Raw genomic sequence first — 25,622 nt, 5'->3', positions numbered from 1 at the left:
TATGGAGCTGGAACTTCCATAACTACCACAACCATCATCAAAAAGGTACAAGTACAAAGGGTTTGGCCCCCTAAGAAAACCACCTGCTTCAGTTTGGGCATCTGGGTAGTATCACAGCCCTCACACAAATGAAATGAGATTTGTGTGGCGCATATATATTTGGTGCCCCTTCGTACCAATATTTATGTGTTCAAATAAATAAATAAATAAATAAATAATTTATAAACAAATGTCTATTTAAGATATTCAATGTTCGTTAGCCTGATACCATGAGCAACAGCCTACTGTGGGAGAGAACAAACCAGCTTTCATCTGAAGGGGAAATTAGGAAAAGACGTTGGATGTAGATAGAATATACATTGAGGAAATCACCAAACTGCATCGTGAGACAAACCCTAACTTGGAATCCTGAAGGGAAGCGAAAAAGAGGAAGATCAAAGAATATACTACGTCGAGAATTGTAAGCAGAAATCAAAAGGGCGAATAGCAACTGAAAACAACTGGGAAGGATTGTCCAGGACAGAGTTGAATGGAGAATTCTGATGGTTGGCCTATGCTCCTCCATAAGGTGTAACAGGCGTACGTTAATGTATGGTGAAATGTACAATTTGGACTGAAAATAGTACTAATTAAAACTTAGAATTAATGAAACAAGTATTTTGAACTCAGCTTTCTTTGTACAGCGTTAAACACTGCACGTAATGAACATATTATTGTGACCATTTGTTTTTATCTTTAAAAGAGTATTAATTACTGAGATCATAAGTACTGACCTATTATTTCTGCGATAACATTATTTAATTAATTAAAGCTTACAGGATCATATTTCTTCAATAGTTCACAAACGTTGAATCGTAACTCAGTTAATCGATCAGAGCATATTTTAGTTTCTTGCTGGAAAGTGGCCAAAAGCTGTATAAAAGAAATGAGATTTTCAAGGGTATATAATTTGAGTGAGAAACCATAAAAGGAAAAGACTAGTCTGACGACTTTGTCCAGTAAATAAGCGAACTGGAATGAAAAAAATACTTTATTCGTGATATGTCAATCTTATAACTCATTTGTGGCGATTCATTTATTCTAGTCCGATTTCTGTTGTTCGAAATATACCTCGAAGTTTTTATAAAGAGTCAGCTTCTGAATTTGGCTAGTCATTTCGTATCTAGTCAGATAAGTGTATACAAGTGATGTCTCCGAATTCAGTTCAGGAACAACTATTCTGTTAGTTAATCGAGGATGGGAGAGTATAAGATAGCATACAAACGAATTTTTTTTTCATTGATAGCGGAATATCTTTTCTAGATGCTATATTATCCCTCTTTTATTCGAAGTCTTCATTCGCTTGAGAAAAGCTATTTTTCAGTGAGTTATTTCAATAAATCGCCCTCAACACCTTGCACATTTCGTAAATTTCATCCGAAAGCAAATGTAATTCAATTCGTATATTTAATAAACGCAATGTATTTTGTAGATTTTTTCAGACAATTATGTCATAATAAAAGGGGACTAGTACCTGATATTAGAAGACAATATGTTAATTGACATAGAACTCGAATTACCGGTTAATTTTTACCCAACTATCATGATGATCGCGTCAGTTTCCAAACAAAATCGGAGCACTAGAAACAAAGCAAATGAGTGACTAGTTGTTGGGAAAGTCCCAAAATATCTCTCGTCAAAGTCTTTAGAGACCCAGAAACGCCAGGAAACGTTTAACCTAATCAGTGTTGAAAAGAAGCTTCGCAAAAACGTCTACAAAATGAAGAATCATGTCATGGTTATGATTGGATATTAACCTATACTGCTACCATATTTACCATGTTAACAGAAATTTCTAAAAGTCCAGAGTTATATATAACACTTTAAATACACTGGTTTTTCAGTACGTGACCTAACCTTTAAATAAAGCTTTTACTCGCAATTCGCGTCTTCTCTCCATTGTTCCAGTTGATGTGTAGAAGTAGTTGGGATTATAGGAACCAGTTAGGAAGACAGTTTAGGCGTATCGTTCATAAAAACTCAAACTTTTAGAAAAGGTAGAAAGTTATCTGAAAGTTTAGTAACGCAAATGATTTAAACAAAACTGTTTAGTCTAATAAAAGGGAGATGATACTTACAGATCGGAGACCTTGTTCATAGCGATCGAAGAAGTCTTCCAAAGGAAAGCTAGCAAGATCAGAATCTGTAAGGGTATGAATTTGGTCTTTTTCCATTGGCCATTCAGGGGGTAGGAAGTACCGTAGACAAACCCTAAATGGTAGGAAAAATGCAATAAATGTACCATACAATTACATTTATACTAGATTTCGAAAATAACATTAAGGCCAAATTATATGGAGTGATATTATGAAAGATATCTTCACATGCAACAGGTTAGATGTGTGACGAGCGAGACACCATGCGACGTCAAATAAAAGCTGAAGAAGTATACAGAAAATCTTACATTCAGTGTGAGATACAAGTATTTTTGTATAGATTTGCAGATGGTTGGACAAGTAATTACTCCTTTAAAGCTACAATCGTAGATCTATAGTAAAATTCAAGGTGGGGGTAAACTATAATGCCAAACCAATCAGATTTGGGGTGGAGGTGTTCAAAGTTTTGCGCGAAATTATAAGTGTCATGGCGGAGGCCTAGACATTCTTCCATTGGAACGCGTCACCAGCGATTATGGGAAGGAAAACATCCTAAACTATTTACAAAATGGCGGACAAGAAATGGTGCTCATACAATCTGAAGACACACAAGGAAAGGTCCTATTCTGTTACAACAGATGTGGGCGAGGAGAATCATTTCAGCCAATTTGTTTTCCAACAGATTGAAGTTACAACTGAAACAGATAATGTTCTTGTTTATGATCTGATCCCAGGAATTCAACTAAAAACCTCTAGGGCTTGAGTGTTTCAAAATTTAGCGCAGTGCAATGGTGCAATTACTGTAGCGGAGTCTGTTCTAAAATCCTGATACGCTCACTGTTAACATTAGGTGGTACTAGTAAGATTGTTGAAGTGACTGAAATTGTCATCGGGAACGGGGAGCATAACATGAAAGTCGGTTGAGTATCCACTCTGTTCCTCTATCTGTAGTAAATTTTCGGGATATTCTATTTAGAAAGCTGGATTCTGACTATGTTCAAAGTCAACAAGCGAAAATATTAATTCTTACCGTGAAAAGTTTGTTCCGTCGGGAACTACTATATATTCATATAGCTCGAAGGATACAACCACAGATTTGTTATAAATAAGCTATATTTCATGAATCCTACACACAATTAACATAGAAGATATAGGAAGCTGCTGTTTGAATAACTATTTAGGGTCACATTCTAGCTCAGGAGGAAACTTATTCTTCAGTCACATGAATGAGTTCATTTACCAGACATATTTCAACTTTTTATCCACTGATCTAATTTTCAACATGGAAAAGTTCATTAATCATGTCAAAACTATTTCGCTATTGCAACTTCATTACTTTTTTTATTTTAAATTGTTTTATAACTAAACACTGTTTTCTGACTTGCTGGAAGAAGTCGCTCAACTTAATTTATATAGTTTACTTTTGATAAATTGAATTGAGAATATTTTACAAGAAGTGAAAAATGTCATTTCAACAGAAATGCAGCCCCCAAATGCCCTGGTATGACCGAGAGTGGGGAGAGTCCGCTCTCCCTCGCCAAATGCTCTCACATGGCCACCAGTATATAGCCTCTACCAGGGAAGTCCTACTCACTGCCTTCTCGTGGCGAGGGTGTTGTCTACGAAGTTGAGAGGACCAAAAGCGAATGTCTGGCGCTTTAACCGGGTTGGTGGACACGGAAAGTCCACCTAGGGGAGTTGGAAAACCCTGATTCCAAACCAATGGTGCACAGGGGCTCCAGTATCCTGAGGGAATAAATGGCGTATGAATCAATCGCTGGTCACCGGCTACCATGGGACTGCATCTCCTCATGATGCTCCACTGCCTCGTAGGTCAGACCTTTAGGTCAAAGGCTCCGGATGTGGCCCCCTAAGGAAACCACCTGCTTCGGTTTGGGCACCTGGGCAGTATCACAGCTCTCACACAAATCGAATGAGATTTGTGAGGCGCATATTTATCTGGTGCTTCCTTGTACTAATATTTATGTGTTTAAATAAATAAATAAATAAAAACAGAAATGCTTACTTGAATTTCTCCTGAATCTTCTTATTAATTGCAGTATTCTACAGAAAATATGTACAGAAACACATGAGTCAAATATTATGACCGAATTATGTAAAATTCTAGGAACGATAAATACTATACCTCTTCATATGAGTGTTTTATGAACTAGAAACAAATAAACCGATAAATATTTTAACATCCAGTAAAACAGTAACAGGTGTGACAACTTAAACTGAGGACAAATCTTATTAAGTATTTTCTCTTATTTCATTTAGCAGTTCAGTCGTAATATAGAGCATCTAAGACTACTACAACATTATTAGTGGAATCTGTTTTAAAAACATAAAATGGCACTGTATGTTACAGTTACATAGGTAAATATCGATGGCTGTGGGGGATAAGTGATGGAGCTAGTAATCTAATCGATTTCAAGACATAAGCACTTCTGGTTGAAGAAATTTAGGGGGTGTTTACAATGATTATTTTCGAAAACAAACAACGTAGAGGTTCGGAATTTGAGTCACAACCAATGGTGTATTGATTTGTCTGATTGTTTATGTGGATAATTTAGCAAACAATTCTTGAAAGTATCCTATCATAGTTATTATGTTATCGTTTGCTACCGGTTCTGATGGTCAAATTTATTTTTACTATGATATTTTGTGTAGTCCATCTTCTAGTTCATTTGTTGTAACAAGTTTAATAGGATAATATTATGAGTTACGATGAATAATGAATAGTTTGAGGACTATTAAAATAACTGAATGGAACACCGATAGATAAGTAAACAGAACGTAATGGGTCAATGTAGCCGAATTATGGGTGGTTACAAAACTGTATCACTGACGTACGTCTCTGAATGAACTGATATTAAAGAAATTACCATTACTCAGAGAATGGGATTTCAACAAAAGAACATCCCGATTCTCAGCACAAAAATAAACATGATCTGGTGATTCATAAGTAACAAGAAGATACCGATCTTATAAATTAATCAAATGTCAATGAAGCTAGGACCTGAATATCAGGCTTGATTCCTATTTGAAGTATCAGACAAATATACAAAACCAGATGATACTGAGTTCCATGGATTTTGTATGAGATTGAACATTAGCAATAACTACAATTTCCATAAATCCCTTATATTAATACTAATCCTGTGCTCACTAGTGACTAGCTTCAAGATGTAACTCCTGGAGTTCTGGTGAGAAGCCATGGACAGTAGAGTATAGTCCTTGTTGGGTGTGAAACACTTATTCACAGCAGGCAATGGGTAAGGAGTTGTGCAAGATCATGGATTGATTGAAGTCAAACATTGACGTCATTGGATGCTGACTCAGTGATCGGGAGATTGAGGGTTTGGGGGTGAGATCGAAGGTCTTGGGTTCGATTCACACACACAAGGCCGTGGACGCGTACAGCTGAGTCCCATATTAGAACGAAGCGGCTGTCTAGTGCTTTTAGGTTTTCAACAGTGGTCTAGCTAAGACCAGTTTTTTGCTGCTGATGAACAAGCTAAGTCTCATGTCGTAGTAGCTTTCAAACAACTAGAAGTATATGACTGCGGTTTGAAAGTGCTGCAGGTTTCGAACCTACCACATCGAAAGTTGGGTGTTATCACCAGTGAGTTACAGCTTCATAGACGGAAATTAGAGAATATTAGTAAGTAAAATTTAAATACTAATATAGTAAATGGCTGAATGACGATAATAAACGCAGAAACAACCATATACATATTGAGGTAGTTGACGATGAACCTTTTAGTTGTGTAACGAGTGATAAACATAGTAGATGAATTGGGTTTGAATACAGAACTAGGCAGTACCCATAACATCACACTAAGAACAAATATTTTGTCACTGATTTCCAATCAGATTGAAATCAAATCTATTGAAAGCACGGTAAGCACTAAAGTGATGCGCTTTTCTTTCAATTTCGTGGAATATATTGATTACGGTCAAAAAGAAATTGGTAGGTAATTTACGATAAGAACAATAAACGAATTCGAATAAAAGTCCGAGTGTAGTTTTTATTTATTTATTTAAACACATAAATATTAGTACAAGGAAGCACCAGATAAATATGCGCCTCACAAATCTCATTCGATTTGTGTGAGAGCTGTGATACTGCCCAGGTGCCCAGACTGAAGCAGGTGGTTTTCTTAGGGGACCACATCCGGAGCCTTTGACCTGAATGTCTGATCTACAAAGCAGTGGAGCATCATGAGGAGATGCAGTCCCATGGTAGCCGGTGATCAACGGTTGATTCATACGCCATTTGTTCCCTCAGGATACTGGAGCCCCTGTGCACCATTGGTTTGGAATCAGGGTTTTCCAACTCCCCTAGGTGGACTTTCCGTGTCCACCAACCCGGTTACAGAGCCAGACATTCGCTTTTGGTCCTCTCAACTTCGTAGACAACACCCTCGCCACGAGAAGGCAGTGAGTAGGACTTCCCTGGTAGAGGCTATATACTGGTGGCCATGTGAGAGCATTTGGCGAGGGAGAGCGGACTCTCCCCACTCTCGGTCATACCAGGGCATTAGCGGGCCTAGTTAGTTATGGTGGTTGTGTTGTGATAGTAGAAAATAATACAAGTGTTTACATCTAATCTCATAATTGGCACACTGTTGAAAAGACGGTCTATTCCTTCCACTCGCCATATATATATATATATATATATATATATATATAATAAAATGTTTCGTTTGTCAAATATACTAAAATTGGATATTCCTATGGTCTCAGCTTACACAAAAAATAAATGAATTATATTTCTGATATGAGATGTCATGTGTATTGTCGTTGTATGAAAGAAAGCTATGCAGGACTAGGATCTCTTGGTCCTTCACGACTTTTTGGTTGCGGTCCTAGGAATATATATATATGGTTGACTAAGGAACATTGACAACCAGGAAATTAGTGAACTAACACACAAATTATTCTTTTGTCTAGAAATTTAAAATATTAATATCAAAAATTGTTTAAATCATTTAATTAATGAATAATTCTTACAGCTTCAGATGATAAAGAGTTAACTGTTGAATTCAATTCTTTTGATTTATTCCCTATGGAATCATTGCTTTTATTTTGATCCCTTTTTGAAAAAGAAATAAATATAAATATATACAACCGATTGGTTGGATTACAATTGAACGACAAATTTGCAGCAAAATGAAAAAGCAATGATAATGTTACTTATTCATCATATGCAAATCTAGGCACATAGATTTGAGCAACAGTGCTTGTGGAATAAATAAAAAAATCTCATTCACTAGATACTTGGACATAAGTCGAATGCCTTAACCACTAAGCCATCTCTACTACTCGGTTTCCCTGGAAAGAAGTAGTTGAGGAGAGGTTGAAATTTAAGATCCAACTGTTGAAAGCTAAGTGGTTCAACTACTAGCTAATCATTTCATGACACAAAAGAAAACTTGACAATTCAGTTATTTAAAATATATGCACAGTAAGGATTCTGAATGTAATGTTAAAGGCTATTGTAATTAAGGATAATGTTCAGTGTTTGTTATGTTTTGAATGTTTCACTATGATACGGTGTCCGTAGTTAATCAACAGAGCAATTAGTCAGTCAGACACGTGGTATCTGGTACGTATGTACATTGGTCCAAGTTACCATGTCACATTAACACTGAGAGATGAATTTTTAGGGCAAATCTGTTGGGGCGATCCTGAAAATTACTCGCAATAGACATGACAAGCTCAGGAAACATTAAGAAGCATTTTGTCCAATCAGCGTTTGATTAGAAGTTTTGCTAGAAATATCGCGAAAATAAAAAGTCACATGTAGAGGTTCTGATTGGCTGATTACTACACTGCTACTATGTTTAGTAGCATTCTAGAATTTTCAGGAAAACCCAAGGACTTCTAAAATACTATAAGAACCATATATTTTCTGTACACAAATGAACCTTTGGAGTAAAGTGCTTCTCGCATATTTTGGACTTTTCTCTCGTGTTCAAGTCGCTGTGAAGTTCCAGCTTGGGGGGTTACGAGACTAGCTTAGGATCCGAATATAGCGTTCAACCAACAAGTATCAAAACCCCAGAATAGTAGAGGTATTAACAGTATCGACAGAGCAGTAATCACTCAGAGGGTAATCATAGCAAAACTAGCAATTAATATGCAAAACACAGAAAGTTTCCTTAAATTGACAATCAGCTACTGTATTACCTCGTAGAGGATTTCGATAAAATACCTAGGAATCAATTCGCAACAAAATAATCAAGGAATAGTTTAAACAATTCAGACGAGTTAGTAAACAAAAAACCTGATAGAATAATGAGATAATCGACTATGAAATGGTTGAATTGTGACGCATAACACAAAAAAAAGACTACATGTACCATCATATGTATGTGTGCGGAGATGTTACTGAGTGTTCATTCATTAATTAGTGGAATTATTCGGAACAAAGGTTACCACACAGTGAACGTTAGTCATTATTAGCAAAATTCTTTACAATCCAATCATATAACATAATTAGGCTGGAATCCAATGTTTGGAAAGAATCTGTTTTCTTAACTGGTTCATAGCTACTCTTGTTTCAACTAATTACCTTAAATATTAAGGGGTATGAAGTGTAACTTCTTATCATGGGAATTATTTATTTTATTTTATTTAAACACATAAATATTGGTACAAGGAAGCACCAGATACACATGCGCCGCACAAATCTCATTTGATTAGTGTGAGGGCTGTGATACTGCCCAAATGCCAAACTGAAGCAGATGGTTTTCTTAGGGGCCACACCCAAAGCTTTTGACCTAAAGGTCTGATCCACAAGGCAGTGAAGCATCGTGAGGAGATGCAGTCCCATGGTAGCCGGTCACCAACGATTGATTCATACGCCATTTGTTCCCTCAGGATACTGGAGCCCATGTGCACCATTGGTTTGGAATCAGGGTTTTCCAACTCCTCTAGGTGGATCCTCTATATCCACCAACCCGGTTAAAGCGCCGGACATTCGCCTTTGGTCCTCTCAATTTCGTAAACAACAGTAATGCCACGAGAAGGCAGTGAGTAGGACTTCCGTGGCAGAGGCTATATACTGGTGGCCATGTGAGAGCATTTGGCGAGGGAGAGCGAACTCTCCCCACTCTCGACCGTACCAGGGCATTTGGGGGCAAATCGCCTGCGACCACCAGGAATTACTTCAAACTAGTTAACGAATGTACACTCCAAAGTTGAGTTTTCCAGGTTCTATTAGAGAGTAGATTTCGATCAAAGACTTAAAACGAAATCTTTAGATGTTAAAGTATATTTTCAACATTAATAAGCTGGAACAAATATGTAACTGCTTAAGTTACCATACATTTTACAGGGGGATGATTTTTTTAAACATTTTGAGCGGAAATACAAAAATATTTGGAATGCGTTCCTCATCTCTAAAATGATAACTAGTACTTCAATATTAGTTCATGTCAATATTTAAGCTGGTAATATTGAAAAAAAAGTAGTTTAATCAATTCTAGGTACACTGGTTACAGACACAATCTTGGAGTCAGTGCAAAACGTCCATCATCTAATGTATAGATAAGTATGCAGAGCATGACTGAGTGTACTGTAGTATAGGGAAAGATTTAAAAAGGAAACCAAGAATTTTCATCTATCAGTTTTGTAAATAACCTTGACTATTTATTGGACATTTTAAGTGATATAGATTGAAATCCATCACAGTTGTACACATCAATGTATTTATTTTCTACTAATTTCTGGAAAAAATATTATTATTCTATCTTTTAAATTTGTTTAGTTCAGTCATCAGATAATCAAGTCCAGTATGCTCTCATACCCACACTCACAAACTCACTTAATAGATAACTGTCATTTCCTTCTTTTAATTTAGTTGAACACATAAATATTGGTACAAGGAAGCACCAGATAAATATGCGCCTCACAAATCTCATTCGATTTGTGTGAGAGCTGTGATACTGCCCAGGTGCCCAAACCGAAGCAGGTGGTTTCCTTAGGGGGCCACATCCGGAGCCTTTGACCTAAAGGTCTGACCTACGAGGCAGTGGAGCATCATGAGGAGATGCAGTCCCATGGTAGCCGGTGACCAGCGATTGATTCATACGCCATTTGTTCCCTCAGGATACTGGAGCCCCTGTGCACCATTGGTTTGGAATCAGGGTTTTCCAACTCCCCTAGGTGGACTTTCCGTGTCCACCAACCCGGTTACAGAGCCAGACATTCGCTTTTGGTCCTCTCAACTTCGTAGACAACACCCTCGCCACGAGAAGGCAGTGAGTAGGACTTCCCTGGTAGAGGCTATATACTGGTGGCCATGTAAGAGCATTTCGAGAGAGGGCGGGCCCTCCCCACTCTCGGTCGTACCAGGGCATTTAGGGGCAGTCAGATAATCAAGTCCAGTATGTTCTCATATCCACACTCACAAACTCACTTAATAGATGACTGTCATTTCCCTCTACCTGTCTATTTTCTATTTTAATATATCATTACTAACATACTTAAACTTTAATAATAAATGTATTTTTTGTTAAATCCCAATGAGTAGAAAAATAATATTTTTGACTGTTCATGACCCTTAGTGTAAGCCATTTCTCAGAGTAAACAAATAACCGAATTCAGTCATTTAGGATATAACAAAAAATATATTCATTATTAACTTTCTACCTAATGCTTAACTTATTTGAAACTACCAATTCCATCGGTGGCATTGATACACTTAAACTTTCTCTCCAATACTGTATTCATGACGTACTTTACGCTTTACAAATGACTTGAACAGTAACCTTCTGATCGCTTAGACAGCTGCGATATGAATGGTTGATGCTTCTGTTTTAGCGGAGTCATATCGATCAACTCATGTTAGTTCACATGAATTATCTTAAAATTTTGTTGCATTTCTGATTAATTAGGAAGCCCCAGACTTCCATAAATCACTTTTTACATCTGAGTCACTCGAAAGCGGTTAACAATACATTTAGCACTTGTTATTACAACTTAAGTTTTCGATTACTGTTGACATTACTATTACTATTATATCCCTCAATAGTCTTGGTGATTTTCACCTCAGTTTAATGATGTAAAGTACTGGGGGGTCAAACTGGTGTATATTTGTACTTTTTTTCTCGTCAGATTCAGCATTGTTTGCATCTTTCGCATTTATGGAGCAGTTAATAGTGATAAATTATTTTTTTTAATAGAAGACAGTCTAGAAGGAAATTTAAGTATCAATAATTAATAATAATAATAATAATAATAGTGGGGATTTGAACCGTGTATTAACTTACTTGTTTATTATGGATGCAGCATCACCGTTGTCTGGACCTATGGAAGTTCGATTACGATGATGCATTGTGACTGAATCGTGAGCGGGACTTTTATCTTTATTAGTTGTTCGTTTGCCATTTAATTCATCAGTTGTTTTCGGAAGATTTTTTTCGGGAGTTTGTGAAGTATTGATTTTAGTCTGGGAACAAGTTGAAATGAAAACGTTTACATTATATACTTTATTGAAACAAAAACACAGGTTTGAGGTCACTTGAAGTCATTATCAAAGTAGGGATATGTGAGGGGTGTGTAGAATCAGTTACTATATACAAGACAGTGATCAGAGAGAGGAAATCAAATAAATCAGAAGTATAGGATGGACAGTAATATTGAAGTGAACGGAAGTCGAAATAAGAGAAATACAGTTAAGAAGGAAAGAATGTCCATGACGATATTCTGGATTATGCCTAGATGAAGACAAACATCTTAACTAAGACACTGCTTCACAATTGTATGTGTGCGTTACTAAGTCGAGAAATCTATATGAACTATGATTTGGATATATCCTTTAGCTTTCAATGGTTTTCGCTTAGATGTTGACTCAATGAAACCTTATATTTTTATGCATAAATATATTGATTTTGGATAAAGCTAATATGAACCGGTCTGAAAACTTTCTGTTGTATATTATCCAATACAATACTTAAATTATTTACATGATAGAACAAAACAAACGTTAAAACCGTTTTATTACATTCTAAGCCTGACTTTTAATGGAGTTTGAGGTGTTTATCCACGTGTATTGGTTGAATCAGTAAAGTTTCTGATACTTTGTTAAAAGACGTGGTGGTTTATCGTCATAGTTAACCGGAAACAAAATAAATTCTATGTTAGTGCACCACCGATAATAGCTAGATGATTATTTATTTATTTAAACACATAAATATTGGTACAAGGAAGCACCAGATACACATGCGCCGCACAAATCTCATTTGATTAGTGTGAGGGCTGTGATACTGCCCAAATGCCAAACTGAAGCAGATGGTTTTCTTAGGGGCCACACCCAAAGCTTTTGACCTAAAGGTCTGATCCACAAGGCAGTGAAGCATCGTGAGGAGATGCAGTCCCATGGTAGCCGGTCACCAACGATTGATTCATACGCCATTTATTCCCTCAGGATACTGGAGCCCATGTGCACCATTGGTTTGGAATCAGGGTTTTCTAACTCCCCTAGGTGGACCCTCTATATCCACCAACCCGGTTAAAGCGCCAGACATTCGCTTTTGGTTCTCTCAATTTCGTAAACAACAGTGATGCCACGATAGAGCAGTAAGTAGGACTTCCCTGGCTATATACGCGTTGCCATGTGAGAGCATTTGGCGAGGGAGGGCGGACTCTCTCCACTCTCGGCCGTACCAAGGCATTAGGGATTAACTGAAAACCGTTATGTATACTTCAGTATCGGACGTATGAGATATAAACGATTTGTTAAAACGCTTATAAAACTGACAAACTTTAAATAAAGGCAAATAATACGTTGACTTTACTGAATGACCATTGTCAATCTATTGATTTCATACTGTGTATGGTTAAAAAGAATTTCTACAGTAATTTGACCACATCAAAGAAGAAAATTGATTATAATGAAATTGTTGGTGATAGTCAGTAGAATACAATATTAAGAATGCGATGTTAAGCGGACATATGAATGAAATAATGACTATTCCGATTCATCATTGGTAGATTAGAATGTAAATCCATTTCATTTAGACAATTTTTAGTTTATCTTGAGTGTTTTATACTCCAAGTGGAATTTAACACCAATGGTAAATAACATTACAGGCAATACAAACGATAAAATACATAACACACAGTGAACAATAACAATATAGACACATATGTACTAAGCGATATATATGTAAACGTCGAATTTAAAAATGAAAAACAAAACTCACTACAGAAATGGAATTATTTACTTTTGGAAGAGAAGATGTAATTTGTTTGTTACGAGAAGTTGATTTAGAGGTTTCGTTTTCTTCTTCTTCGTCTTCTTCTTCATCATCGTCACTTGTCTCTTCTTCTTCACTGCTTTCACTTTCTGCTGTTGTGACTTTACGACCCTAAACAAAAAGTAGAAGAGTCCGAATTTTTACAGCTACTTTGATAAATAAATGAGCGAAAAAAAGTTAAAATACGGATTATGACTTATCAGTCAGTCATACTTAACGTAGTGCTTAACACAAATATGCATTGACTAAAGTTACCAGATTAAGTTGGTGCGGCAAACAGAAATCACCAAAACGAAAAGCGAAGGATTCGAAATAATATACCAGAAAGGACAATGAGGAAGGTCAAATATTGACAACGTGGTTTGGAAAAACAAAACGAAAAGTTACTTATTAAGAAATAGTAGAATTCCTGGTGTAGTAGAAAATAAACGGTGTTGATATTTGCGAAGTTGTGAACGATTCTCAGCCATATCATACAGTCTCTACAATCACTGGTAACAATTAGTGTACGGTCTCCAACTAGCTAATCTGCATCTGCCAACATAGAGTAGACCAAAAGTTAATGATTTCATCTACTGATCTCACTGTCTTGATTTGTACGCCTCTAGCCTTTTCCCGACCTACTCCCACACCATCCCACGTTGTCCGTCGAGGTAAGTCATTGTTAGGCATATGTAACATATGCCCTCGCCACGTCAGTCAATTCACAACCTCATCAACCGATTATCTACCTCCGCCTAACCCCGACATTGCCTGCTTGGTTGTTGCACCAATGCTTGGAAGACAATTACGACCAAGAACTTGAAGTCTATACATGCTTTCTACTTTCATAGACTGTTCCATAGCCATAGAGTAATACAGAGCGGACTGTTGTGTAGTATACTCGTCCTTCAGTTGGAAGATTTACATCTCACCAATGCTACAAGTAACGCAAGTTAGCAAAAGACAACTGGGCTTTCTGAATCTGTGTCTACATTTTGTCAGAAACCAACCCAGCACGGTTGTTGAGATTTCCGAATTAAGTGAAGCAGTCGACATACAACAATTTTGTTCAGGCGTTGATGCAGACCAATCCTGAAGCAATATTTTACATTGAGAGTAGGAGAAACGCATTCCAAACGTTTTTGCATTGTTGCTGAAAGCGAACAGAAGACCCTGCATTTTGATTAGATCCCTTAAACTAAATCGTAAGGTTTACGATTTTATAACTTACTCTACACATTTTTTTACAGCTAGAGATCTTTTCACGCTTCACTGTGTTTCCACTTTTATCTCCATCAAGGATGGTATTTGCCTAATAGTTTGCTTATGCTTTCCGTAAACTAATTTATCGCTGAACTTACAAGGACTTTGTAAATACATTTGTATGTTATAACCAAATTATTTTTTTGGTAGATTTATTTTCTACCTAATATTTTAACTACGTTGAGGTTAGTTGGGTCTAGGGAAAAAAAGAAAACTTCGTTTCCTCGCTTGGTTAAGAGTAGTAGGTGCTAGAAATGTTTATTTTAATTACCAAATAGTAACATTAATTAGCTGGGATAATAGAACTTCAGGAAACAAGCACCTTTTACAAACTGGATCGCTATATCTTACATGATAGGAGAATTTCAGTCTGTAACTTTTAGAAACTGAATGAATTTCGATACAGAAGAGCAGACATTTGTTATTGGAGGATAATAATATATTACAACAACTTACTTTAGGGGTAGTTGAATTCCGTTGCTGAGCTTTAGGGACTAGACCACTGGGGCGTGGTTGTCTTTGGTTACTTGTAGGTAATGGTAAACCAGTACGTTTTTGGGATGATAAAGATACAGGGCCATTTGATGACGACAATCCAGCTTGACGTTTTTTATCTGCAACAGTCATTGCTCGAGAAGTGGAAGAGGATTGAGCAGATCGTTTGTTGGGGAGATCCGAGATAGCTGGAGGTGGGTGGGGGCGTTTACGAGGAGATTTCGAGAGAGCTGAACTCCCAGAGCCACTTAAGCGACCACTACGAGTAGTAGCACTGGAATCGTCAGCTTTTTCATCATCAGGATCTTGAATAAGTTCAAGTTCTTCCTATACGGATAAAACAGAATGAAATCTCGTCAAAAATCTAAGCTTGATCATGAATACAGTAACCTATAAGATTATTCAAAATGAACTATCCTTAAACAGATACACTTTCGGAGCGAATTAAATAACTTGGTGCATTGAAACATAAGACTAAAAATAAATGTGTTAGCTAGTTCTTTGAAACATCTACAATGATGACAGATAGTTTTATATTTTTGATTGGATAGTTACCTTTTAGAACTTTCTAGACGGTTTAGGCCACGTCAAATAGTATAAATGCACACGGTTTTCCGTACATTGCAGTAAATATTTTTTAGAACTTCGCACATTTTCTCTTCTGTTCAAGTTGCCGTATAGATTTAGTGTAAGGTTATTAGAGGCGGCTAGAAAATCGGATCGAGCGTTCAATTAGCAGACTTAACAAAATGCTATTAACCTATGAGTTATGTCTATACTAGTTCTATTAACTGAATGCAATTAACGATGAATAGATACGTACCTGTTTTTTACGGATTTGTTTTTCGAGTTCTGCCTGTCTTTGTTCCTTAGTTTTTATTTTCCTCTTTAAGACACCCATAGGTGGGCTCATATCTTCTTCAGGATCCTCACATCTTCAAAGTGATAATTAACCAATAATGTTTAAAGCAGAAAGCCAGAGAGAAGATAAAAGAAGAAAAACGTTTATATCACTTTATTAACTTATCGGACATGGAAAAATTAGATGAATAAACACTAAGTTGATTCGGCAAACAGCTGGTAACCCAGCTAAACGAATTAGTTGAAAATTAGTCGTTGACTGAATTCAGTAACCAATCCTCACATGATATGTATATACAGCTCAAAGACCATCAAACTTGGTAAAGATTATACCTTCTTTTTTACTTGAAACTAATCTAGTTTTTAATTAAGAATAATGTCAATCTGAAACTAATTTGAACTGTGGAGTTCCTTAATGAATGTACCTTGTTATGCTACAAATAGTTTCATATGAATTCAAAAGACAATGAACAATACAGTTTCACTTACAATAAGTGAATAATCCCTAAAGACATTATTATGAACTAAATTTTAAGTCTTGTATTTTAAGGTCATTTATTGTTGTATAATTAGTTGCTTAGGTGTAGAACACTACAATCATGCTTCGGGTTTTTGTTGAAATTTATAAAGTTTACTTGTAATAATATGTTCTATCCTATTGAGCTAATGGGAATTTGAGTTGTAAATGATATCCATAGAATAAAACCAGATATATTTTATGTGTAAAGTTAATTTAAAGATTGTAATATAATGTATACTACTTATGTTGACAAGTATAAGTAGTATATAACACCAGCCAGAAGTGGAATGTCTGTGATCAGAAGGTTGAAAAGACTGAAATGAAAAGAGGAAAGGAAACTGAAAGGAATCAATATGACAAAATGTGCGAATGATGTATGACTTTCACATTTTACTAAACCACTGTGTGATTGTGCATTAGGCAATAAACTGGTTACCCCACCAGGTCTTTGTTCACTACAGTAGTAATTAAAATGATGTTCCAGATCGGAAGTGCTAAAAGTCAAATTTCTAAAGAAAAGCATCGAATATACTTGAATTTTGCTAGTTTCTTACTTTTTCCCTATTAATTTTAATAATGAATCAACAAACGATATCAGAAACGGTCAGCCAACAATCCACAGAATTCTAATACGTTGATAATGTTGGAATGTGCGTACAAACACAAATACACATCAGTTTCGACTAATAGAATAGTATGACAAAAATTGCTATTAATTTTACATATCAGTAATATGAAGTGAGTGCAAGAAATTTCTCAAAAGAAAATAGTGAACAAAATAGATGCAACAACCTTTTGTGTTTATGATCTGGATTATCACGACACTGCCAATTATCTGGAACATCGCGTCCAACAAGGCTCTGTGAGAATGGAAGTATTCTCCATTTTAAGCATTTATCTGAAAGATGAAAAACCATACAAGGTTCAAACTCATAAAAACACTCAAAATTCATACACCCCGACCGATGCTGCTATATTAACGTGGTGGTCGGGCTTGCCTATCGTAACGAACCAATCGAGCTATACTGGCTGGAACAATCGTCCCTCAAGGTCCTACATGCCAGGCAGGTCGGTTGAAGAAAGGTAAGACTAAGAGCAGCAAGCCCAAGGTTCGAGTGCGAATTCGTACTACTAACTGTATAGAGGTGTTACGGCAGTGAGGTGTTTCCTTCAGACAACCGGCATAACAGCGATGCTGCCTACCCACAAGGAAGGGTTGAGTCAGAAAAGGTCGACCCTAGAAATGCACACCTCGCCTTATCCCATGGATATCCGTCTCCAGCGGTAAGGTCCCAACAAGTACGGAGCTAACACAAAAATTACTAACAAAACGGTCGTGTGTGACCGGCCACAAGCAGTTGTCCCTTGAGCAGAGGTCACACTCTCAGGTCACTAAGACCACCCCTGACCCAATTTCCTTTTCAGGCACTTCGAGAAGAACCCTTTCATGGTTTGGGCAACCGGGAAATGATAACTACCCTCATATCTCTAACAGCACTCAAGACCACTGTATTCATAATTAGTCGAGTGAGAGATTATGGTGAACTGTCATCTGACTTTACAACCTCAAGTGGTGTCCGACAAGTCTGTCCACTATCTCCATTTTTGCCTAATTTCACTATAGACCCACTCCTGGAAATAACGTTCTCGTCGACTGGTTTTCAGGAATTGATCTCCTACCAGGAGGTCCACTTATCGACTTAGAATACACAGGTGACATAGTCCTGTTTGGTGAAGATGCTGACAAAGTGCAAAGTCTTCTGTTAGAACTGAGTAATAATGCCAGGATATTTGGAATGCGTTTCTCCCCATCCAAATGTAAATTGTTACTCCAGGACTGGCCTGCATCAACACCTGAACTAAGGATAGGGAGTAAAGTAGTTGAACGCATCGACAACTTCACTTAACTTGGAAGTCAAGTCCGCCCTAATGGGTTGGTGTCTGACGAAATCTCTGCACGGATTCAAGAAAGCTCATTTGACTTTTGCTAACTTACATTCCCTATGGAGAAGGAGAGATATTCGTCTATCAACTAAGGAACGAGTATACTGCACAGCAGTTTGTTCTGTTTTACTTTGCGACTGAGAAACGTGGCCATTAAGGGTAGATGGTACTTGTAAATTACTAGTATTTGACCACAGATGTCTTAGAATATTGCTCGCATCTGCTGGGAAACACCGGGTAAGTAATAAACGCGTTAGACCCAGGGTATTAGAGAATTATGGTAAATTAGTTGATGAGGTCGTGAATCTTCATTGACTGAGATGGTTGGGCCACGTGTTACGTATGCCCGACCACCGATTACCACGACGCAGTGCTAACTAGTGTTGGGGACGATTGGAAGAGTTATGTACGAACAAACCAAGATGTGGCATCAGTCACTAATTTCTGGTCCGAGCCATGTTGGTAGATGCCGACTAGTCGGTTGGGGTCCGTGTGGCTATCGTAACTCATGGTTGGAGACTGTGGGCGACATGGCTCAGAATCGATCACAATGGTATAGGTGTATACGCACTTTTTCTTCCCTTAAACTGTGAGATTAAAGTTGCTTTATATCTTTCTTTCTACGAATTAATTATTTCTTCCTGCATTATATCCTTATACACAATTTTCCTTTTAGATATTACTACCATTGGAGTAACTGCTTCTATGAATTTGGTGTTCATCTTGTTGTGCTAATAGGGTATGGTAACTTGGATCGATGTATATATGTGCCTGGTTTTATGTTGTAGCTGACTGACTGATTGTTTTCGGAGCTTTTCTCTATTTTCTTAAAGAATTTACACAAGAGTATCGAAGAGCAAGTTCGTAGGTTGACTTTATTTACATGGGTTCACCGAAAATGAAGAAATGAAATCTCTTAACGGAACCATCATCATGGCTAGAGGAGAGTAAATATACTGTACAGTCAGTGAAATAAAATACTGACTAAAAAGACTGGAGTTTACACTAAAAGTTTGCTCCTAAGACCAATAATTTGGCGGTTAAAAAAGTAGATTACGTAATAAGCGGCAAATTAATTTCATGAACTTTCATAATGATAAAGATAGACATACTATAAGCGTAAGTGGACTTAGACACTTATCAAGGGAAATTAAACTCAACAAAAATATCTGATTACCACACTGAACACAAATGGAGACAGAACAACAGCGGCGACGAGCATATTTTTCCTCTATGCTAGGTGGGTCTCTCCAGCGTGCTGATAGATAGCCAAAACTTTTCCAGAATCGTATTAAACTATCTGGTTCTTTATCAATCCCAAGGTCATCCCAATATTGCATTAAATGATCCGCCATTGCACGCATAAGCTGACGATATTCTTTAGCATCAGCAAAATCTTGCTTGTTATGTGTAGGTTCTGATGGAATAAAACAATTTTGAAAAGAAAAGAAGTTGAGAAAAAAAGGGAATAAGGTTATTCTTATTTTCGAGATCATCTGTAGAACTGTATTAGATATTTTTTCTGATGACGTGAACAACAATCTGTTATGACGTAAGTGAAATGAAACAATAATCTGGTTGGTGGATATGGAGGATCCACTTATAGGGGTTGGAAAACTCTGATTCTAAACCAATGGTGCACATCGGCTCCAGGATCCTGAGGAAACGAATGGCGTATGAACCAGTTATTGGTCACTGGCTAATATGAAACTACGTCTCCTGACGTTGCTTCACTGCCTTGTGGGTTAGACCTGTAGGTCAAAGGTTTGGGAAGTGATCCCTTAAGAAAACCACTTGCTCCGGTTTGGGCACCCGAGCAGTGTTTGAACCCCCACACATATTGAATGATTTGTGTGGTGCATATGTATTTCGTGCGCTCTTGCACCAATATGTTTGTGTTTAAATAAATAATAAATGACCAAGTAACCAATTAATGATTTATTCTGTTGGGGATGTCAGATCCCCAGAACTCACTTGGTAAATGACTTATTTTTGTAATTTTATCTTGAAAATTTGAATTTCGCTGTTTTCGCGCCAAAAGCGCTCTTTTCACCTTCACGTTGTATTTCCCACTCGGGAAAATCCTAAACGCTATTCGTCCGTTGTATCTTTTAGTATGCTATTTTTTAACGTTTCCCAAGGACAGTTTTATGCTGTATATATAAGTTTGATTTCTTCCTGTTTTGATTGCTTGTGCTTCTGGCTGCTTGCTGAATAGATTTTCCCCACTTCTGTCTTGGACATCTTACTCTAGTTAGCGGGATCTGGGACAACGAATTAGAATAGCCTATCGTGTCACTGTGTCATTGACCTTCGTTCCGTTTACGAGTAAGGAGAAATCGTAATTAGCATTCAAGCATATCATATTCATATAAAAGGAAAGAGAACTGTTTATAATGTGTAATTCTGACCTATGATGTTAACCGATTCGGAAATGAAAGTTTATCAATCGTGATATCGGATGAGGATTGTGTTACCTTATAATGTAGACGACTGGAATGCAATCAAGCAATTTAAAATATCGTGCTCGCCTTGAAGCCTAATTATTTTGGGTTTTATATTGTGTAGGGTTGTAGGTTTGATACGGTTGAGGAATCTCGAACTAGGACAAAACAGCTGTTTAACACTTAGTGGTTCTTCAGTTGGCATTAGTTTAGGAATTCACGGAAAAATCTTTACAAATCACTTAACTTATTTAACACAGTCAGCTACAACGTAGGACTAGGCACACATATGCATCGGTACAAGTTGCCATACCTTGTTAGCACAGTGTATTAGACAACACATAATATTTGGATTTTTAAAATTAAAATGAAGCTGAAACACGTTGATGATGATTGCTAACCAGTGTTTTTCACGTAATGATGAAATAGAGCATTAGGAATCACACGGTCAATGCACAATATATTTATGCCAGTGGTCTAAATCTTAAATCATTGAAGATGAGTATTATATTATTGATATAGGTACAACTTATTTGAATAAGTACTCACCAAGAACCATATAAGGTACATCGACAATTCCAACTACACCACGGCACATCATACTTGAATCTTGTTGTGGTCCGATACGTTGATACATTTTGATTAGACGGGAACAATTATAGACAAACATACCATCACAAGCGCGGTTCATAACATTTACACCGAAATAAAAAGTCAGTGTTTTCGGATCCTTGATTGATTTTAGTTTGCGCGTGACAACATTCTGTCGCATCGCCACAGCTCCGCGTAGGTCGGCAGCGGTGTTTCGAAGACGGCGTATTTGACGCTGAAAGGAAAAAATATCGTGTTTGGTGGCCGTTACCATGTTTTGAATTGAATTTTCATAACTATTCTGATAATTCGAGTAATACATTCACTGAAGAAGGGTGACCACTTTTTTAAAAATTCTAATGTCGGTTTTTGATAGATAATTTATCGAAATCGTGAAACCCAAAAGAATCGTTATAACAAATAATCATCTACATTCTGGATATTCAGCCGCTCAATTAAGATAATTGTCAGGAGACTTTATTAAAAAAGTACAAATCAGTAGTATGCAATATTATGAAATGAAATACAGGTGAACTTCGAGAATGAATTAACGATTGAAATTTATACCCTCTAGTAATGCTAAATCGAATATTCTACAGTGACTGTATTGTAAAAATGTGGTTAACAAGTGGTAAAAAAAACTTTCACTTCTGAAGTCGCATGTGAGAGTGGGAATTAGGTTACAAGTCATACCAACTGTGAGTGAACGATTAAGTCACAAAAATCTTAGTGAATCAAGTAGGTTCCAAACCTGTGACTGGCAAGTTGAGTATCCAAAAGAATTAGTTGCAATTCCATTCAGCTCCATTAGTTTGCGAAACTCATTTTGTGGTGGGTGTAACAATACAGTGAAATAAAACACTTCCCGAAAAAGACTGAAATCCGTGATGCCCGTGTGAATTTACCAATACTGTCCAACTGAGGTGAAGAAAACTGTTGGCCTAAGTGAAAGCCTGATTATTTTCCTTTGAAGTATATCAATACCTAACACGTAAAGAGAAGTACTTTACAAACTATTGTTGGTGAGGTAAGTTACGAAATTTGACTGAATAAAGTACGATGTCCTACGAAATAAAAGCTTTAAAATATTTCGGTTTGAGCAGTGCGTGCGAATTATTGCTAAGTAATAATGACATTGCCCAATTTTAAGCAAACAGGGACTATGGTTAGTAATAAACTCATCGGGTGTGGTTTATAGAAGATAATTAATAGGTTGTAAGGCAATATAATATTAATGGGGAGTAAAGGAGTAAGATCCATTGGTCAATTTTGGAGGTTAGCATGTAATCAAATGAAGCATGAAATGTGTGTCAGAGAGAACAAATACGGGACAATCATAAAACAAGTAGAGCTTACAGTAGTCAATATACGTAAATTATTTGGGGATTATGTATTTTAATACTGTGGTATTTAGCCAAGTGCCAACATAAAAACAATTTTTTGATCATGTTAAAAAGGTATTCCCAGAAACGGTAGCAAATGTGTGATGCAATATAGATATGGCTTCACTAGTATCTATCCGTAACATTTTGCTATAGCTATATGTAAACAAAATACAGTTCGAATCACAAAACTTACCAAATGTTCGGGATCTTCAGAACCTTGGTAACGAAGTTCACAATCCCTTGCTTTGCTTTCCGCCTCCTGAGCTCTAAGTTCAGCTTAAACGAGAAGAGTAAAGTACAAGCAAAGAAATTCACGATGAAGTAACATCTCATCTCTACCATTTTATTAAACAAATAATATGATTGGAGAACACTAGTATTATCATAAAACTTGGTTTAGTGCAAAAAATCCGTTTACTGGAAAGACTAACTATACCATAAACATATAATTGCTACATGTGGTTATCAAGACCTTATCTATAAAACTATACTTTTTAGTAAAAGCATCTGTAAACTACTGGAACAAATCTCATCACTTTAAGATATAAAGCGGTTGTTGGAGGTAGTCGAAACCACCACCTTACATGCTAACATAGTGCACACGGGTGTCGGGTCACTCAAACTAGTGGCCACAATGTAACTTGGTCGACAGAATTAGACCAGCACTAAGAAGGACTTGGCATATACGACATTGGTCACTACACATATATTGACCAATTGTAGACACACGTCACACCAGTTGTTACAATATGCGGGAGCTGGTACACATTAAGAAACCTGTGTGAGGAAAATATTCCAGAAGCAAATTGCATTTGTTCATGTTTTTGTGATTTGTGCACTAAACCGTTAACATTGATTAATTTTCTATGCATAACTGTGAATACCTATTAAGGATTACAATTTTATGGTTGTCAAATGAATGAATGCAACGCGCTGATCGATCAGTGATTGCTCACGAGACCTCCATTTGAATAGATAAAACAGCTGCCCATTAGAATTTTTTTGATAAAATAACATGCTTATATACAAAACACTGAACAAAAGGATAAACATGCCCAAATATCATAAACGATTAGACGACATCGAATTCATAGATGACCAATCAATATCTGAATTTTAGGCTTTCTTCTTGCCTAAACATATCAATACCAAAACAACAATCGTTTTGATATTTATTCTATTTGTCGCGGAGCCTATGCTTTTAAAATCACTTAGGTGAAAAGAAGTGCTTCTTACATACAGTTCTCAGGTTGAATACAAGAGTGCCGTTTGCTTTTACAAAAAGATATGTGCTTAATGAAGTAGTCTAACCACACAATCTTCCCAATCAAGCTACTGATAGTAGCTTGGGTAGAATTAATTAATAAGCGATGGGAATATCACAGTTTTTTAGTTTTTATACTTGAAAATATTTTGTTGGAAGTCACTAAGCAGTTAATGTGTTTGAGCTAAAATTTATTAAGTTTTATGGTACTAAATAAAAATGATTTGGACTAAAAAGACAATCTAAAGTATTATCTAGATTAGAGGAGGAATTATATGGAATACAAGTTGAACAACGCAAGTATGTATTGAAAATCAAGTCTTATTTCCAAATGCATTTATCACAACTTACCTATTCTCACATCATTCTTAGCTTTTGCTAAATCTGCTTCAGCTCTAGTACGGAAGGTTTTGCTTGCAAAATTATATTTTCTAGTACTATGCAACGTTGCTAGTAGTCGTTTAGTTTGAACTTTTCGTCCTTGCAAATATACTTTCATACGTGGATCAGAATATAAAATTGACACATAAGCACGAAGACTACGTCTTTCTGGTGGGAGCCTAAAATTGATGAAAGAGAGAACTTACAATAAAGATATGTATTGTGTACTTGCCTAAGGTTATACAATATACGATGTGAAATGAAACAATATACATTTGGTCAAGAAAGCAAACAAAGACTTGTTAGATAAAAAATGCAATCGGTTGATTAAGTGGCATAACTTTTAAATCATATTAGAAATAAATAGTGAATAAGGTGCAAGATAAAAAACAAATTTTATAGAGAACAAACTGGTTGATAGTGTGAAAACCCTTAGTTTAGCAGTAGCATGAAAAAGTTTGGTGTTAGAGTAAAATGAGCATATTAGTAACTATTTATTGATACTAAAATAGCATTGAAGTCATCCATAAACTTTTCGAATAGGAAGAAAGAGTGCATTTGTATAGTTGTCATTTGACGAAAAAAGAACGTTGAATAATTTGCTTATGCAAATCAATGTCTGCCACTAAGAGGTGATGAACTACAGAGGTTTTAATTTAATTCGGCTTTGTTGTATCAAATTAAATCGGTGTCTATGCGTCGTACGTTTTTCCTCCGATGTGCAAAGGACTGGTTTACGAGGCTATCAGGCAAGTCATTCAGTGTATGTCAGATGCTTGGTGCCCCCAAATGCCCTGGTACGGCCGAGAGTGGGGAGAGTCTACTCTCCCTCTCGAAATGCTCTCACATGGCCAGCGAATATATAGCCTTTGCCAGGGAAGTCCTACTCACTGCCTTCTCGTGGCATTACTGTTGTTTACGAAATTGAGAGGACGAAAAGCGAATGTTCGGCGCTTCAACCGGGTTGGTGGACACGGAGGGTCCACCTAGGGGAGTTGGAAAACCCTGATTCCAAACCAATGGTGCACATGGGCTCCAGTATCCTGATGGAACGAATGGCGGACGAACCTGTCATTGGTCAACG

The 25,622-nt window shown here is 36.8% G+C and overlaps 1 protein-coding gene across 3 annotated transcripts in view; it reads right to left on the bottom strand.

The window, feature by feature from the left end:
- Positions 1-25,622, bottom strand: part of Smp_055720.1 — a gene marked incomplete at both ends in the record, with an annotated part of 38,709 nt that overhangs the window by 1,183 nt on the left and 11,904 nt on the right. The window contains 12 exons of one of the 3 annotated variants that reach the window (XM_018797421.1): positions 817-912; positions 2,118-2,250; positions 4,162-4,199; positions 7,155-7,236; positions 11,420-11,598; positions 15,110-15,475; positions 15,972-16,083; positions 17,322-17,427; positions 19,651-19,890; positions 21,467-21,743; positions 23,087-23,169; positions 24,509-24,717. In XM_018797421.1, the coding sequence (XP_018652465.1) occupies positions 817-912; positions 2,118-2,250; positions 4,162-4,199; positions 7,155-7,236; positions 11,420-11,598; positions 15,110-15,475; positions 15,972-16,083; positions 17,322-17,427; positions 19,651-19,890; positions 21,467-21,743; positions 23,087-23,169; positions 24,509-24,717 (1,921 nt within the window). Of the gene's footprint in view, positions 1-428; positions 913-2,117; positions 2,251-4,161; positions 4,200-7,154; positions 7,237-11,419; positions 11,599-15,109; positions 15,476-15,971; positions 16,084-17,321; positions 17,428-19,650; positions 19,891-21,466; positions 21,744-23,086; positions 23,170-24,508; positions 24,718-25,622 lie in introns of those variants that run through there. The other 2 variants (XM_018797422.1, XM_018797423.1) reach the window with 2 other exon arrangements.

This window comes from Schistosoma mansoni, chromosome 4, assembly GCF_000237925.1.
Source record: "Schistosoma mansoni strain Puerto Rico chromosome 4, complete genome".
Classification (NCBI taxonomy): Eukaryota; Metazoa; Platyhelminthes; class Trematoda; order Strigeidida; family Schistosomatidae; genus Schistosoma; species Schistosoma mansoni.
This window is presented reverse-complemented; position numbering and strand designations above follow the sequence as displayed.